The sequence below is a fragment of the Esox lucius genome, chromosome 10 (assembly GCF_011004845.1).
Source record: "Esox lucius isolate fEsoLuc1 chromosome 10, fEsoLuc1.pri, whole genome shotgun sequence".
NCBI classification, from domain to species: domain Eukaryota; kingdom Metazoa; phylum Chordata; class Actinopteri; order Esociformes; family Esocidae; genus Esox; species Esox lucius.
In genome coordinates this window covers 25,469,100-25,485,696 of record NC_047578.1, presented here as the reverse complement: position 1 = coordinate 25,485,696, position 16,597 = coordinate 25,469,100, and the positions used below count along the sequence as shown (strand labels likewise).

General features: G+C 42.6%; 1 protein-coding gene across 3 annotated transcripts in view; it reads right to left on the bottom strand.

The window, feature by feature from the left end:
- Nucleotides 1–16,597, bottom strand: part of LOC105012781 (RNA-binding motif, single-stranded-interacting protein 3) — a 287,542-nt gene that overhangs the window by 107,503 nt on the left and 163,442 nt on the right. For all 3 annotated transcript variants that reach the window (XM_020050281.3, XM_020050282.3, XM_013135681.3), the window contains 2 exons: nucleotides 16,537–16,595; nucleotides 3,131–3,222 (listed from right to left, as the gene is read on the bottom strand). In XM_020050281.3, coding sequence (XP_019905840.1) covers nucleotides 3,131–3,222; nucleotides 16,537–16,595 — 151 coding nt within the window. The remainder of the gene's footprint in view (nucleotides 1–3,130; nucleotides 3,223–16,536; nucleotides 16,596–16,597) is intronic.

Genomic DNA, 16,597 nt, shown 5'->3' with positions numbered 1-16,597 from the left:
GGATTTTACCTGACCGCCAGACTGAGGTTACATTAACGTCTCCAGCACCACCTAATGTACGATTGCCGGTTGAATATGGCAGCCTGACAGCCCTAGAGCTGCGTGTTGCCTAAATGTTTGGGATTCATTTCAGGGAGGCACTCTAATGACGTTTTTAGCATATTTTCTCACTCTAAATGAAGGGCAAGTGGACAGGAATTAAAGGGCAAGCAGAGGCCGTCCTGATAGTGAACCTGATTCTTAATCCCTGTTCTTGAATATTACATGATGTCAATAACACCCACCACATCCAAATGAACCAGTGGCTCGCATTTCAGGCTAAACATGAATGAACAAAACATTATTCTCTACCCGGATCCCATCTGCCTTTTTACTAGAGGATGAACATGGTTTGCTCATGAGGCAGTGAAGTTAGGGTGAATTCAGGGTGAATCTAAGTATAAATTTCAAGGGAGGTGTGTTGTTTGAATATCTGTTTAATGTAGAGGATGCTGAGGCTAATCTGAGCTGGTTCAGGTACTTTGGCAAAGGAAAGAGATAGATAGAGTGAGAGAAAAGGAGAGCTTTGTTTTCATCTCAGTAACAAAAACAAAAAGGTAGAGAGATTATTTCCATAAAGACTGGGCTGCTGCCTGAGAGTTAGCAGCTGTCAGGCGGAATTGCTTCTTCCGACACAGACACCACAATCGAGGGGGCTCACGCCGTAATTCAGTGTGATTGGCTGAAGGGGAAAATGGCAGCCTGCGGAGAGTTGAGGAGAGAGACGCTCTGACAGGTTTTGCATTGGCGATGGGAGACACGGCCGTTTACTTGTTATCTTTTCTGCCTCTTTTAGTGTCAGTTCTCAAACGGGGGAGGGATTTGTGTTCGGGGGGGGGGTGTTTGCATTCAGCAGGCAGCGACATGGAGGATGAAGTCTTCTGCTAAGATGTGAGCAACCTACCTTCACCCCACTCATGCCTGCAAGACAGACGCGAGGTGTCCTTCAGGTACCTTCATTATGGGGCCGATGTTTCGCATTTACTCAGCATTACCAATCCAGGAAAGACAGACCGTTTCCCCTCCTTCCTCATCTCTCTTCTTCCCTCCCTCGCAGCTGTGTTTAAAATAAGGCATCACCTTAATAAAAGCCTTTTCTTTTTAATGGCGCTGCGGCGCGAGAAAAAGAAGGCGCAACTTGATTACTCTGACGGTTTTATTTAATGAGCTCCAAGCCTCCGGCTCTGACTCTCAATTCTGTTTATTACTTTGTAGCGGGAGATCTGTGCGACAAAATGGAGCCCTGGGAAAGAGTGGGCCACAGCCCTGAATGCGTTCAGTCATCAAGGGTGGCAGACGTCACCCTTGTGATTTACACCTGCAGGACGGCACGCCATGCGCTCACCTGGGTTCCCATTTGACGCCTCAGGCGGAATCGATACAAGTTTGAAAGTCACGGCTATGGACAGGCCGTGTTAATTATGGATGGGACTAGGTTGCGCTTGTTCAATGTATGGCAGGCGAGCACATGGTCGATGGGAGAGTGTTTGCGTGTGTGTGGCCATGTGTTTGTGAGACAAAGAGCAAGAGAAAGAGAGAAGGAGAGGAAAGAGCAAGTAAAAGAGATTGAGTAGACAGAGAACCAGGGAGTCAATAAAAACGAAACTACCCTAATGTCTCTGAGACGTAGGATAAAATGACTGTAGTGGGAAACTCACACGCCCAGGCACACACACTCACACACTCACACACTCACACACACAAACACTGTTAAAAAGGTCAGCTGTTTTTATATTGGGACAAAATCCAACTGGGAAAGTTGAATGAAAAAAAGGAAGCAATACATAGACAGGTTTTAAATGAAACGGGCAAAGATCCTCATCTGTATTCTGTGTGTTGAGCCTCTTATAAATATTGGAGGAAGACACTTTGTGAGGAGAGGAAATGGCGCCTCTGAGAGATGCCATACCTGAGCACCTGGCAGGATATTGTCTCCCCTCTGGATCCCATTCCGTTTCATCACAAGTGGGCTATCATCTACGTCATCACTTATGGCATCGTCCTTCGCACCATCAGCCCGAATTGAAATGTTAAGAAAAACCAAAGTACCTCTCAATTAAAAACCTCCAGCCCAGAATGTCATCATCTTCATCCTCCTCATCATCATTACCACAATTCTAATCAACATCTCACTGGCAGCATCAGTGAAAGTGAAAGGCTGGTTAATGTTCTATTAAGCCTTTAGCCCACTGCCCTTATGGTGGGGACATTCATTAAGGATGTGGAGCTCACTGAGGCCTCTCGCGTTCCGACTCCTTTCCCTTTAGCACGATCCAATCAAAGGGCACTTGATGGACGGCAATAGACGCTGCAACCAGAGCAGGGTCCTAACTGACAGTGTCCCACGCAACACCAGCAGCAGGGACACACACTCACATGGCACTGGACAGCCCTGCCCGTCACACCCAGTGAAGCAGTTTGGGGAAGAGATATGACACAGAGCCATTGGCAACATAAAGCAGATCTCAACTCCCCCTCTGCAGGCCACAGAGACCTCCCACACATAACACACTGGGCCTGTATCTGGAAAAGGGGTCTGGTGATTTTCTCGCAGACCAAGCAGCTGTTAAAGACCCATATTCTGTAATGAGCAAGCATACCTTGTATATTGTGTTGTATATGGATGTGTAAGTCATCGAAGGACTATAAAATGTGTTTATGGAGCAGAGCCATTCTCCTTCAGGGGGATGCCTGACAAATGAGCTTGGCTTAGCATAGGTGGTGGCGACGCCAAGCTGCTAACATGCTAACAGTTCTTTACCATTTGAGCCAGGTCTTTATTAATGAATACAATGGGGTGCTAACATGCTAACGACAGACATTGAGCATTTTAATCTGGGTGCCAAACACTCCTTTACCTTAGTCATTAATAGCTGTAATGATGAAACATTCCAGTTTCCTAAGCTTGGCCAGCCAAGCCTTGCATTTTGCCTTAAAGGCAGTGACGCTGACATGCTTACAAGTCCTTGGTCATTTGAGCCTTGCCCATCTTTGCCTATATAGCAAGGATGCTAACATTTCCCTGGCCATTTGAGACTGCCCTACCATAGCCAATAAAGCTGCAGATTTGACCATGCTAAGCCGGTCTTACCTTGGCCATTTGAGCCTGCACTCCGGTGGCTTTGAGAGAGGACACTGCCTTCTGTGCTGCGGCTGGGCTGTCGAAGTCCACAAAGCCATACCCTGAAAGGAGAGAGAGGAGAGGAAGGAAAGAATTATGAAATATTCAAGTGGAGTTGTAAGACGTAGACAGAGAACGACAGGTCTTGGTAATTGTACCAGTAATAGGTGGGTAATATGACTACAGAGGCTGCCAGTTCTCATATCTTCCAAGGACTACATTGCTTGATAATTAGCGGCACTGGCGTTCATATGGGAATGCTTAAGAATGCTAATTAGGAGCATACATGAACTGTTTAGCAATAACAAACCCAAGTCGGGGAGCCATCTGACTGAGGGAATCTACACCTGTATTTTACAGTCATTGGCTTAATTGCACATTGCTTAAAAGAACTATGCAAATAATGAAAAAATGCACATAAGAAGTATTTTTCAGAAACATGAAAATTCCATTGCAGTGTTTCCCTGAAAAACCCCCAACAACAATTGGTTCTTTTAACGCAAGGAATCCTTCTCAGAACAACGAACTCTTCAACCCCGTGATATTTGAAGTGGCTGACGTTGGCCATCTCATTCCAGACAACAACAGCCCATTAGCACATAGAGAGCCATTTCATTTCGCAGGGTTCTTAATTCTCTACCCGGCAACAAATCTCTCAAAGGTTGACGGCGTCATACCAGAGCCTCCGTTCATTCCGTTGCACCCCCCGCACCCGTTTTTCTCTCTCTTTCCCACAGCCTCTGGAAATCCATCAGTGGTGAAAAGGCGAGAATGAAATCTGCAGCTGTGATTTATGAGTTATTGTGATCCCGACATTCCCGGGGATGTATCAGCGGCGGGGTCGCGTCAGTGTTAATTAAAATTTGGTGCCCGATTAAAAGCAGTCAATGGTGGCCTCTGATCCACTGTTTCATAAGGAAAGTGTAATTACAAAGGGATAATGAGGGGAGCCGGGCCGAGCTAGTGTGGCTCCCCTCTAACACACTATCTAAAATACACATACATTCACACCAAGGTGTGTGTTGTGGAGTTTCCCTGCGCTCGATAGAGGTGAAGGAGTGTGAAATAATGTTAAAACCATAACCTGTGGCACAACGAAACTGAGCTCATGTCTGATTAACAACAGGGTGGCAAAATGAAGGCGAGGAACTGACAAATGTTAATTAGCAAACAACTGAAGGAGCAGCAGGTGAAATAAGGTTGAATTCAACCACGTTGACAAATCTACCCGTTCTGCCTAGCTGGGGTGCAGTTAACTTACTCATACACCTTAACATTCCAAGTTGTATGGATAAAAAAATAAATCAGGACATCCCATCACAGGACTCTTTGGCCAAACAGGAATAGGCCTACATTCTGCAGAGAGAGTTGAGAAACTGCTTCTTCTGAGCAGGGATTACCTGTAAGGCACTGGGAGGTCACTGTGATCAGCTCCATGCAGAGACTGTTCCAAAAGGTCACTGCACCGCAATGCTACTTCAAAAACCCTGTGACACACAGAGTTCAACTGAACCCAGTTGCAGGAATCAGCAGAGGGAAATGCTAAGGAAAGTTCCTTTTGAAAGACAGTGACGCAAGCCCACAATGAGTGGAGTTACAATTAGGGTCCCTTACACGTCCTGATAAGGGCAAAGCAAGGTTTTGGGTCTCCCAGGTGTCCAGTATAAAGAAGTATAAAAATGTTTGCTCTAACTACACTTAGTCACTTTTGATAAATGTAAATGTAACATGCAAAAACTTCAAAGATTAGATACATTTCTGGGATCTTTAATTTCACATTAAGAAACATGGGATCAATATTAATGGTTAATGGTTTCGGTACGTATTTGGCCTGGCACATACTGTATAGCCACTAGCTAACACTGTCTTTGTAACTCCATACATATAGTAATCCAGTTAGAGTATTTTGTCTAGGCGCATTACAAAGCACAGGTGTTTATCATTTTATGTTGATGCATTTCAGAATACATGAAAAATATAGAACAGGCAAAAGTTTTGTTTTCATTAATTATAGAATATATTTCAATACGTGACATATGTTTGCCAATATACTTGGAATATATACTAGGAATATATTATATGGAAATATATCATTCAGTGAATGTTTTATAATTGTCATGCATCTCACATTTTAGTATTTTAGCATGTAAGAGGCTGAGAATACATCAGGAAAGTGCCTTTCACCCACATCAAGCAACTAAAGAAATCTTACATATCATACACATCGCTCTAAATCACTGCTGTTTGAAGAAGGTCTAAGAAGCTACAGTACTATGTTTCCAATGAGCACGGTTTAGAATTACCCCTATGGAGAGGGAGGGGAGCAAGGCATCTCTTTTGAAGCCTCAAACACATCCTGGCCTTGCACCAACAAAAAAATCAATATCTGTCACATACAGCAGGCTCAACCTGATTGAGTAGATGTGCCATGTCTGATACACTGTGCATCTACAGTGTCTGAAAACGACGTAAGCTGAATAAAAAGAAACATGAACTGCCATATAGCATTTCCTGGTTCTGCTCTAACTGTTGCTGTCAAGATAAAGACAGAATTGTCAGCGAGCTACAGCGAGCATTGAGAATGCAATGCACTTTAAGCTACGCTGCTAATGCTAAGCTACAAAGCTACAATATCCTGGGACCAGATATTGGACTTACTATAATAAAAGATGTATTAATCATACATGCATCATTTATGCATTTCACTATCAAATTATGTTAATCCTAATTACATCAGGAGAAATTTGCATACTTTATCTGCCTAATAGTCTCGATTGTTTTGGGGTTTTGATACAATTTTGATATTCCCATTTTGATGCATAATTACCTTCTCAATATTCCACTAGTGGTGGCTGTAATGATCCTGTTTTGCTTTGCATGCTATTTAATATACACTAATAGCTATAATAACATCAGTGTGAATGATGGTTTAGTTACACATTGGCAGAATTACAATATTTACATGTAATCGTTTACATCCCTGTGAGTCATCAGGAAGAGTAGCTGACACACACGCGTGATTAATTACCGTGGTTACACACACACGCAAATTATTAGCAAGAGCATTTACATGTATGAACGTCATTTGTCTATAATAGAGGCAACAATATGAATCAATCTATTGAAATATGAAAGCCATTATGCGTCATACAGTATCATTATACATACAGTATTTTCCGAAATGCTTTCATTTATTTATTTATTGGCACAACTGTTCCCGCATACAGTACATTTCCAAAGCTAACCAACAGAAACATATCAAATCAATAACACAAATTTATTGAGGAAATGCAACTTCCAAAAATCCATGTATATCAATACATTATTTTACTGAATGTTACAGGATAGGCCTATTCAGTGGACAAAATGTATCTAATCTTGATATCCATGGCAGACTATGGACCAAGATTAATGACGACAATGATGATATGACTCAGCGTATGGGAGTGTTTATAGTTGATACTATTATTTCCACCACCACATCCCTCGGTAACATTTGGATAAATTCCTATGGAATCAATAAAGCAATGGGACATTGATCATGTCTTTGTGTTTGTAGCTTTGGGCTCTTTACTCAACACCGATTACATCATTGCAAAGAACAGACTGTAGGAATACTTGACAAGATCTTTTCAAAGGAAGAGAGGGGACTTTTATGAGAAGCATTTAGCATTTAGTCTTTGGCATTTTGACCGGCGACAAGCCCTTTCTCTGGTGGGCCAGCAGGGTGTGTGGCTGAGGTTTTGGATGAGCAGGTTGTGCCGTAATCACAGCAAAGAGTGAGGCAACGTGGGAGTTTTAAAAAGCGAGCAAGAGGGCATTTGGGGCAAGCCCTTGTGTCTGTGTGTGTGCGTGGCTAGCTGCAGCCAAACTAAACCAACGCCGACTTGGCTGGTCGCGCTCCAAAACCAGATGAGACAATCCTCACTGGGCTCCGCATTCCTCCTCATTTATCCTTCTTCACTGGGTGACTGGTGATAAATAGAATGAGTCTCCGGGAGCCCGTCTTGTGGCCGCTGACCTTGCACCACCAAACCAGAAATATGCGCGTGTGTGTGTCTAAACTACGGCAAAACAGATACATCATGGTTTAAGGATCATGAAGAGGAACATCTGCACAGCATGTTGTTATCAAGTCATATATGAACATGTTATCATCGGTTAGGGGACCTCGGACCTCATTAATCCAATCAGAGTATAAACATTAGACAGAGTTGACATAGTACAAGGCTTACTCATAGAACCACGCGTAGGACCAAAGTGTTCATATCTGGGCTTCTTGGCTTACGCAAACACTACAACCCACATTATGACCACATGAATGCGCACTGCTCCAGAAAAAACACAGGCAGACTCGCACTGGCATATGCACACGAACGCAACACCGTCAAGACCGCAGCAACTGCATGCATGTTTACCGCCCACACCTTCAAGGTCCACCTGAAAGCCTATGGGGACAATATTCCTCATTCATTGTCTAATAATTCTGTGTTGTTTTATAAGAGTCAAGATTGTAGCATGGAAAGTTAACTTATCAACATACTGACACTGCCATATGGATTCAGTTAACTTACCAATACTGCCATATGGATTCAGTTAACTTACCAATACTGCCATATGGATTCAGTTAACTTATCAACACTGCCATATGGATTCAGTTAACTTACCAACACTGCCATATGGATTCAGTTAACTTATCAACACTGCCATATGGATTCAGTTAACTTATCAACACTGCCATATGGATTCAGTTAACTTATCAACACTGCCATATGGATTCAGTTAACTTATCAACACTGGCATATGGATTCAGTTAACTTATCAACACTGCCATATGGATTCAGTTAACTTATCAACACTGCCATATGGATTCAGTTAACTTATCAACACTGCCATATGGATTCAGTTAACTTACCAACACTGCCATATGGATTCAGTTAACTTATCAACACTGCCATATGGATTCAGTTAACTTAACAACCCTGGCATAAGGATTCAGTTAACTTACCAACACTGCCATATGGATTCAGTTAACTTATCAACACTGCCATATGGATTCAGTTAACTTATCAACACTGCCATATGGATTCAGTTAACTTATCAACACTGCCATATGGATTCAGTTAACTTATCAACACTGCCATATGGATTTAGTTAACTTATCAACACTATGGATTCAGTTAACTTACCAACACTGTCATATGGATTCAGGGGGATTCCTCCCTTGGCTGCATTGTTTTCCACTTTCGAACAAGTATCAAATTGTTGTTGTGCTTCCCAAATTGCACCCTATTCCATACACAGTGCCCTGGACCTGGTCTAAACGTGCACTAAGGAGGGAATCTCCAGTATACCTACAGTATCTACAAGTGATGGTGTCAAGAATTCTTCCCTATTCAAAGTCACTTTAAACTCCTTTAAACTGAGACAGTGGATAAAGATGGAGGAGAGGATCATCTGAAATATCAGCGGGCTGGATTCAAACCCACACCTCACCTTATCGGGTGCACCAGAGGCAGCTGCTTGAACCGCCCTATGCCACGGAATATTCCTTATGACGACGCATTATAACGGTTCATTTCGACAAAATTGTGATCTTACTTTTTGGTCAGAACTTGCTTTTCTCTGTTTCAGCTTGTTCTTTATCTTCAATTCAAACATAGAGACACATTCTTTTTTAGCGCATTCATTTTGATGAAATGTGTTTCATGACACTTTTCCCTCTGTGGCAAACATGAGGGATAGTAACACATACAGGAAGGTGAGCATCAAAATACATATTGAATTGTCATCCATGTGTAGTGATACTTTTGTATTGTGAGGTACCTGGTAAACACCAACTCCAGTAAAACCTTGGGTACATACAATAAAGGCTGTATTTTCAGACACATTTTAAGGCCTGGTTGGTAGAGCTACATAATGACCCGTCAATAATAATCAGATCAGTAATCTTTTGCTTCCCTTTGCTGCAGGATCTGTCCATTGATCTGCTGTCTGTCTGCAGCACTTATTCAGTATCTGTTGCATTTTACTCTTAAGAACTGCTTATTGCCCAATATGTCTGTCCACAGAGAAGAACAATCATGTCAGGTTGTCATGTCCTGGCTGAGGTGCCTCTTGGAATCTCTACTTGCACTGTTGTTTCATTTTCCCCAATCCAAGGCAGCTGCTCCCTATTGCCTCTGATTGGGGATCCTATTTAAGTTGCCCTGTTTTTCCCTTAGTTGTTGGTCATTGTTTTGAGTCAGCTGTCTGTATTGCTGCTCTTCAGTTTATTCCTTTGTTTGTTTTATTTGTTGCCAAAAAGAGCTAATGTTCATTAGCTCTGCACCTTGTGTCCTGCCTCTGAACCATGACATAAGATTATTATCCTGTATTCACTATATAAACACAGAAGCATTGTCTTAGATAATCGTTCACTCACCCAATCCTTATATTTGCTACTGTTGCCCAGGGTTAATGTATAAGACAATACCATAAAGTGCAGCTGCTGAAGAATTTCATTCATAATATATACTGTCCATTTAAAAGAAACAACTGTATTTCTCAGGTATAGGAATTCGAAAAACAACATTACTCTTGAAGAGTTGAATTAATCAATATGCAGTTGACATTGTTTATAAATGTTCTATCATTATGGACTCATAAAGCTATCTAGATGTTACTTAAACAGCCAGTTACTAAGAGATACAGCTCTAGTTTGAAAAGCGCTCAGTTCACAGTGTTTCAATTGAAATGTGCCAGTCCTGACTATATGGCTAGCCTGAAATAAAAGGTCCATAACTAGCCTTGAAAAATGAACATTCACATATTTCAAGAACAACCTCTCACAGCAAACCAGTGTCAATTGATCTGAGTGGGCAGAATAACATTAGTGCGAACATATCCTAAATACACAGTTGGCCTCCATTCAGATGTGTAATTGCCTTTGCTGCACAGTTACAAACACTAGAATGTCTTGTTAGGTTAATAGCTCACATGTTGGTGGCATTATCTGAAGAGCTCTTGAGAGGGACACAGAGACCTGCAGTTGGTATTAATTGGGCTACATGTCAGGAGGTCATTAAGATGGATCCTCTGGCAAAAAACTGAGGCCCCCGCAAATTTGACAAGAACACAAACATACACATACATTAAGCAAACACACAGTGCTATGTCAACAGTATTTGCTTTGTCAACTCTGCCAACAGCTTAGATGTATGTACTGCATTCAGTAATTTTGCTGTTCTAGTGTAAGGACTACTTCACGCATGACATTTTGCTAGACAATTAAAATAATTGAGGTCATTGGCTTGAATCTGCCACTTGAAACAGTGGCAGATTACATCAAAATGGAACATTGGTTGACTTTGAAGAGGTACATTAAGGTATATGGTGTAGTGCCATTTTATTCTACATGTGCATCCAGTTTTGTTGTCAGATTGTTTGATTTTCTTTTACTGTTGTTTTACTAGGAAAGTATGCTAAGAACAAATTCTTGTTTACAGCAACAACCTGGGAGCGATTATGGGTTAACAGTCTTGCTCAGGAATAGAACTACAGTGTTTTTCACCTTGTCGGCCTGAGGATTAGGACCAGCAGCCTTTAGTTTACTGGGACAACACTTCTGACCACTAGGCTACCATGACACCATGTTGGACTGCAACAGCCTAATCGCCTAAACTACTGTAACAAACCTCACAAGAATGGGCAGAAAAAGCGAACGTTTTAAGAAAGCATTCAACAAAAAATCGAGAGTTCTTCCAAAAATAAATCTCCCAGTCTGAGACACACATTAAAACCATGACAAGGACAAAGTGTTCCTGTATGCTCAGCCCTCTTTGTCTCCCTGCTATTCATCCATGAGGAACTGCCGAGCCGCCCCCATCTACTCTTGTTCATGCATTTTTTATTTATTCCTTCCTTAACTAATCAAGGATATTATCATTACTCAAGAAGATGAAGGGGCGAACCCCGAACCTCTGGCAGTTCAGGGCAAGGCCGCGGCCCCCATTGTGGTCGCCCCACTGGGCTCTGGGATGAAAAAAAATGGTGATAGATACACCCTCAGCTGATAACCTTCAAGGTGGTTTGTCATTGGACTGGGAGGTCGGACAACCCAACTGCGTTGTATATGGATGAAATTGACTTAAAACAAAAGCAAGGATGGTATCAGGGCTCTGGGCCGGGACACCGGGCTACTGCCCCCAAGGGATTTGGTCTCTCAGCCGGCCAGTCCTGGAAGTAAAGTGACAAAAATGCTTCCAGCAGGAGCTACACAGGAAGCAGAGGGGGGGACAAAAGGTCACTGCTGGAGGAATGTGGTGGCCGCGTACTATTTACGATGCGCTCGCCCAATCAGACGTCAAATTGGTGAATGGCCAAATTGGAAGGCTAGAGAGCGCCTTGGCTTACAGGAACTAGACATGGAGGGGGAGGGAGGGACTTGAGCTTTGGGGCTCAGACTCAAATGAAACTTGGGCAGAGTACAACACATTGAGGTTTGTGTGCTGGATGCCACCCAATCAATGGAATCCGCAAATCACAACAACTAATTAAAGTAATAAATAAGTATGCAAACAGGCAAAAGTCTCATGCTCTCTTCCTAGCCTCTCTCCCAATCACCCATCACCATAGTTCACATCTTTCTGGAATCGCTTTCTGGAAGAGAGGCATTTTGGAAGAGGTCTACTGCTGCTGGCCGCACTTCAGTTGAGATTCTCATCTGCACATAATTCACTTTCAAAGGGCAGAGAGGATGCAGAGAGAATCCTTAATTGCGCAGGCATTGTGTACAACATAGACAAATGTTTATATCCTGGGCCCTCTAATGAGAAACCAATAATAGATGCAAACAGCACCCACTTGCCTTTCGCTCTCCACTTCCCAGAAAAACAGCCAAGACTATCTGAAACAGGCCTTTTGGAAGAGCGCAACATAATCACTCAAATCTCCTTTATGCCCATCATCTTGCAAAACTTAAGTCAGCCATCCACCTTGCCATATAAAACTTTTTGTAGAGGCTAACATTGACAATATTTAATCTTTACTAAGGTAAGGAGGCAGGCATTTGTAGTGTCAAACTTAAAACTACTTTTTCTACAGGCTCATTTGGAAACGGACCAGTATATGTTGATATATCACAACAATTATCATTATGTAAACAGATAAAGAGTTTAGGCAAAATGCGTTGGAAAAGTTGAAATGATCGGTATATAGAAACAGCATTGTTTTATTTGCAATTATTTGGCTTTAAACCTATAAACACCATCAAGGTTATGGGGAGCTTGTTTGCAATTGGTTGAAAATACATTGCTGTAATGCTCTGCAAACTGTGCATTCCCACATAAAACGCTATCCTTACCAGAAAAGGAACCAAGCAAGCCTAGTTCAGCCGGCCTGCAAATTAAAAGTGATAAATGTTGTTGCCCCCATAGGATTCGAACCCAGGTCACTCCCATGAGTGGCTGTGTCTTCAACCGTGCTATTTGCCTGCACAATTTCGGTATAACATCTCGACATCAGATCATTGTGTCACATTTTAACATCACGCCAAGTTTTAATATTTCGCTAGACACCACTGAGCATTGTGTTAAACTGACTAACATTTCTTATGAAGTTTACCTCCACCACAAATAGCTTCTATGAAATGTATGGCTTTTGCCACTGGCCGTTTCATCAGCTTATTAACCAGTAATAGGCTTACAAGTATCTAACTTACTACTTGGAATAGTCATAAGATTTGAGCAATATCTAGCGAGACTGAATATGAACTTAATACAGCCAAAGCTCTTTCATGGCACAAAACTGTTAGTTTTTCTTTGATTCGTGAATGACATTGATACAATACTATCAATGCTACTGATACAATACTATCAAAATAGGTGACGATAACTGACCTTTTCATCATGTGAAAAGACGAGAGAATTGTGGAAACCCCTATTCTTTTATTGCCCAAAGGGTTTTTATCTAGCCCACATTACCCCAAAAACCATGCACAGATGCGGAATATAAACAGTTTTATTTTAGGAAACTGCAGCTACTGAAGGTTATAGCCAGCAAAGTTTTTGTCTATCTTGACCCAAAAAGCATGCCCGAATGCGTACTTTGAAAATCTACCATAAATAGTTGCAACATAACCGTTTTATTTTAGTCAGTCAGTCAGTCACTCAGTAAGAGGCATTTGCTCTTCTTGGCCGGCTCCGCTTACGCGGTCCGACAAATATAATATGAAAAAGTAGCTTAATTCCATATCTATAAAGTGTGGACCACTTATTGGAATCAAGGTTTACACACCAACCAAAGTTTTGTGCAGCTGTACATTTTAGATTATGGTTTAATTGCCTAATACACCACATCTAATACAAAATGGATGACAGGTGACATGTCACTGAGTAACAACGACAGTTAGATGAAAAGAGAACAATGAGTCAATCGTCTCATCTAATCTTCCAAAATTCTGTGCAGTGTTTGGCAGCTGCGCAGGCTTGGTGAATTTCAGCCTCGGCTGTCTTATCTCCCGGCGGATGAAACGAAGGTCCTTTAAAGGGCTGAGGTCATTTCCCCTGCCTCTGGGCTCATACAGGAAAATATATAATGTCTCCGTTCGGTCAAGCCCTGCTTTTCTTCAAATCCCTGAGCTGCCTTTTTTTCAAGCTTTTAAGAGACCCTTGTGGCCTCGGATAGCAAATGAGTGGTTTCGCTTCCCCCAATCCCTCAGATGAAGCTAACCCACATCTCAATCCTGCTAAATGAGAAATAGGAACCAGAGACAGAGAGAGAATGCCTCTTCTCTTATCCACAGAGCTTGACAGCCTTTTCAGAACTTCCTGTTCCCACTGCTCTCTGGTTGGTCCGGGGCGTGAGTCAGCGATGGGAAGATGGAGAGGCTCATTCAGGGAGCGGCGTGATGCAGAGGTGGAAGGCAGCCATGATGTGATGCTAGGCAGGCGGAAGATTGATGGATCTGTTGCTGGCTGCTGCCGGAGCCATGGATGGATGAGTGGGTGGGTAGGAGCGTAGGCTGTGTGTGTATGAGGTGGGTGCTATGTAATGCTAGCCTCAAATGGATTGTGCCCTTTCTGCCATGTGTTATATAGAGCGCAAACATGTGGAATGTACGTGGAATAGATCGCATGCAGTGCATTTGTACTTATGTGTGAGTATGTGTCTGTGTGAGTATGTGTAAGTGTGTGTGTGTGTGTGTGTGTGGGTGTGTGGGTGTGTGTATGTAATCCTGGAAGAACAGTGCCCAGCACATCATTGTCCATCCACAACCAAAAGGCTCTCCCTTGCTACTCTCAGTCTAGCTCCCATTTCTTCATCTTTCTCTGAGACAACTGGTTGCTGACCTCTTGCACCCTCCCCTTTTCACGTGCTTTGCTGCTTGCTCACTCAGATGAGCTAAATAGAAATAATACCGTTCCCAGCTGGTTGTCTGTCTGATGGTGCCACCGTGTTGATAAACCACTGCCTCAGACATTTAAACAAGCGCAAGGTCAAAAGGTGAAAACAAAGTGATACTGTATCAGGGCACTGCACTGCTCTTTTTATGATAGACACAAAGCATGTAACGCAAACCTACCCTACCTGTTTCTTTCTGAAGGGGAAGTTCATTCAACTTTGAATGAAAATAGGACCATCTTTTGACATGGGAAATCAATTTAGAAGGAAATTTTATAGACAAGTAATGTAGGTAAGTTGATGTTACGATAAAAAGGTATACCGGTTACTTTAAAGCCTTATTCTCTTACAAAAAGGACTTGCTGTTCTGGGTTAAGCATTTGGACATTTTCACTTAGGGATGTACTCACTTTTGTTGCCAGCGGTTTAGACATTAATGGCTGTGTGTTGAGTTATTTTGAGGGGACAGCAAATATACACTGTTATGCAAGCTGTACACTCACTACTTTACATTGTAGCAAAGTTTCATTTCTTCAGTGTTGTCACATAAAAAGATGTAATTAAATATTTACAAAAATGTGAGGGGTGTACTCACTTTTGTGAGATACTGTAGGTTACATAGCTAGGGTTAGCCAAGACCCTGTTTTTGTACAGAAACACATGGCTTTAGATGAGGCCTTTGAGCCAGTGCTCTCTCCTCCCCTCTCCCTCCCACTCTTAGGGCATAGGGCTGGACCATCATTTCCACTCGTAAAATACGGACGCTTATACTTGGCTCTTGGCATCTCAGCAGCAGTGCATTCCTAGTGGGTGAGGTATAGGAAACTGGTCTCCCATACCCGCTGTGGAGCGTAGAACACAGTGCCTTGCCCTCAAGAGAATTGCTCACCCGACCTGGGCCTGGACACAGTGGCCAAACTGTAAGCTCAGCTTCAAACCCTGCAATCAACTTCACACCTCTGCTGTGCCCTCGTACAGATTCAATCTTGTCTTCCTGTTTTCTGTGACCCATGGGTCCATTCTTCCTCCTGACAAGGAGTCAGGATGACTTCTGATTGCCTTACAAGAGTAACACCGGGCAACACAAAGGCAGTTACGCCTATCCAAAGCTCTTACAACCTCGACAATTGTAGGGTTTTCCTCTCCACAATTTAACCAGCAAACAACGGGATGGGACCAATCCAGCTAAGGAAAGCCAGGAAGGCAGCTTTACCTACAATGGGAATGCGCTGCTGAGCAAGGAAGCTGCAAAAAGCAATTCAAATTATTGATGGATATTCAATTACCTTTAAACAGTACTGGCAGAAACCTCGGGGCAAGTACCTAACAAATATAAAATGTTCTCTGCGTCCAAGCCCCTGGTATTGAACCAAATGGAAAACTCAAATGTATTTACACTACTGCACCAGCTCAGCAGGAACGGGGAATGGCTCTACCAACAGCTTGAGATGTAAAACGAGAGTGATAGTAATGAATGTTTAACTAAACCGTATTTGCCTGTTAGACTTCTACTTGGATATGTATACTTGATTAGCTATTTGAAAATGAGTAGCTAATATCACGGCTCCGCTGCTTGCTTTGCTGTGTCAACATTATATTCAAACTTAGGATAGACAGCCCACACTAATGCTGCTTCTCAAGCCCCGGTGGGAAGTGGAGGAAACCATCCCTGCCTATCCTCTGACGTCCTTCCACCAAGCAAGCTTCATCACAGGGCACAGTTGTTTACCTTCATCCTTCCTCCAGCCAGCACAACCTGCCAAGTCATTGATTTAAAACAGATAGGCGCTTCCTTGGTTGAGGTCTGTATTTATGCCAGGTTTTGACTATGTCAATGGACAACACAGATGTTTGCAAACGTAAGACTCTTGGTGGCTGAAAAGGCTAAGCACATGTCCTAAATGAAAACCTACACTCTGTACATTGCAATACTTTAGGCAAGAGCCCTATGGAGCTACACTGAAGGGACTTACACAGGGACCTTGTTGACGTACCTTTGCACTGGTTGGTGTTCTTGTCCAGGATTGCCTTGGTGGACACTATTTTTCCATATCT